At 61.3% G+C, this 2,129-nt stretch overlaps 1 protein-coding gene across 1 annotated transcript in view; it reads left to right on the forward strand.

The window, feature by feature from the left end:
* FLII (flightless I homolog (Drosophila)) overlaps positions 1-2,121 on the forward strand; it is a gene marked incomplete at both ends in the record, with an annotated part of 8,328 nt that extends 6,207 nt beyond the window's left edge. Inside the window, 9 exon segments of the mRNA XM_009873573.1 lie at positions 37-176; positions 288-513; positions 685-839; positions 956-1,016; positions 1,111-1,239; positions 1,323-1,429; positions 1,701-1,806; positions 1,883-1,948; positions 2,041-2,121. Coding sequence (XP_009871875.1) covers positions 37-176; positions 288-513; positions 685-839; positions 956-1,016; positions 1,111-1,239; positions 1,323-1,429; positions 1,701-1,806; positions 1,883-1,948; positions 2,041-2,121 — 1,071 coding nt within the window.
* Positions 2,122-2,129: the final 8 nt, after the last annotated feature.

The raw sequence follows: 2,129 nt of genomic DNA on the forward strand, positions 1-2,129 counted from the left end.
TGATGGAGGGGGTTGATGGAGCATGTGGGGCCGCAGGCAGAGCAGCTGATGGAGGAGTGGAACGAGGACCTGGATGGCATGGAAGGCTTCGTGCTGGAGGGCAAGAAATTCGCTCGCCTGCCCGAGGAGGAGTTCGGCCACTTCCACACCCACGACTGCTACGTCTTCCTCTGCAGGTGACGTCTGGCTCGTCCCCTCCCCGGGGCTGCTGGACCCCCCCTCTCATCTCCCCATCTCCCTGCCCAACCTGTCCCATCCCTCACATCACCCCCTGGTCCTGCCCTCAGGTACTGGGTGCCAGTGGAATACGAGGAGGAGGAGGAGAAGAAGAAAAAGGGTGAAGGCAAAGGGGAGGAGGACGGTGAGGAAGAGGAAGAGGAAAAGCAGCCCGAGGAAGATTTCCAGTGCATCGTCTACTTCTGGCAGGGCCGGGAGGCCTCCAACATGGGCTGGCTCACCTTCACCTTCAGCCTCCAGAAGAAGTTTGAGAGCCTCTTCCCCGGCAAGCTGGAGGTGACCCTGCTGTGCGCTCCTGGGGGGGGTCACACAGGGGTCCCCGAGCTTTGCCTTGCTTCTCCCTTCCCAGGCTAAGGGCAGAGCTAAGGGCAGGGAGGTGCTGTTGGGGCTTGGGGTCATGTTTTAGGGGTGTTCCCCACGGCCCTGCTGACACCCACCCTTGGCCAGGTCGTACGCATGACCCAGCAGCAGGAGAACCCCAAGTTCCTCTCGCACTTCAAGAGGAGGTTTGTCATTCACCGAGGCAAGCGGAAGGAGCGGGCCAGCCCCCCCCAGCCCAGCCTTTACCACATCCGCACCAACGGCGGCGCCCTCTGCACCAGGTCAGCTCCTCCAGGCTGGGCAGCACCCATGGGTGACACGCTCCCGGCGGGGTTCGCGGCAGTGGGCGCAACAGGCTGATTTCTTGCTGACTGTGCCTCGTGGGCTTCTATTCTAGGTGTATCCAGATCAACACGGACGCTGGGCTGCTCAACTCAGAGTTTTGCTTCATCCTCAAGGTACTGCTCATGGCTGAACATCGTTGAGGGACGCTCGGCCACTTGCCCCACTTGCTGCTTGGGTAGCCCTGACTCTGTGCTCCCCCCCCTCCAGGTGCCCTTTGAGAGCACGGACAACCAGGGCATTGTCTACACCTGGGTGGGTCGGGCAGCTGACCCCGACGAGGCCAAGCTGGCCGAGGACATCATGAACCACATGTTTGACGACTCCTACAGCAAGCAGGTGAGCGGGTGGGGGCACAGCAGGGCTCGGTGCTGGCTTACCTGGGTGACAGTGACTGCTCAGCCCTCTCCATTCCCTCACAGGTGATCAACGAGGGAGAAGAACCCGAAAACTTCTTTTGGGTGGGCATCGGGAGCCAGAAGCCTTACGATGAAGATGCTGACTATATGAAGCACTCGCGGCTCTTCAGGTGGGTCCTGGTCCAGGAGAGGTTGCTCTGGTCTGTGCTGGTTCCTGCAGTGCCTGGCCTCACCAGAGACTCAGTCCTCCCCAATTAGCCCAGGCATGGCTCCCTGTGACAGGAAAAGCCCCTCTCCTAACTCTGTCCATCCTTGGGCATCAACTGGCTGAAAGAGAACTACTCCATCCTTCCTTCAATCCTGCATCCCTTCCTTCTGCGTGAGCCGAGTCCTAACAAACTCGTGTCCGTGATGCGCTCTCCCCTCCTGCTCTCCCTGCAGGTGCTCCAACGAGAAGGGTTATTTCTCCGTGTCGGAGAAATGCTCTGATTTCTGCCAGGACGACCTGGCTGATGACGACATCATGCTGCTGGACAACGGGCGGGAGGTGAGGCCGGCTCCTGGGGAGCGCAGGGGGTGCTCCGGCCCCAGGGGCTGAGCCCAGCTCCACGTTCTTCCCGCAGGTCTACATGTGGGTGGGCACCCAGACCAGCCAGGTTGAGATCAAGCTGAGCCTCAAAGCGTGCCAGGTAGGGCATCTCCCTCTCCCCCAGGGATCCCCAATCCAGCCCCAAAAGGGTGGCCGAAGGCTGGGGAACCCTCATGCTCCGCTCTGCCGCAGGTCTACATCCAGCACATGCGCTCCAAGGACCCCACGCGGCCCCGCAAGCTCCGGCTGGTGCGGAAAGGCAACGAGCCCTGGCCCTTCAC

The sequence above is a fragment of the Apaloderma vittatum genome, unplaced genomic scaffold (assembly GCF_000703405.1).
Source record: "Apaloderma vittatum isolate BGI_N311 unplaced genomic scaffold, ASM70340v1 scaffold26697, whole genome shotgun sequence".
NCBI lineage: Eukaryota > Metazoa > Chordata > Aves > Trogoniformes > Trogonidae > Apaloderma > Apaloderma vittatum.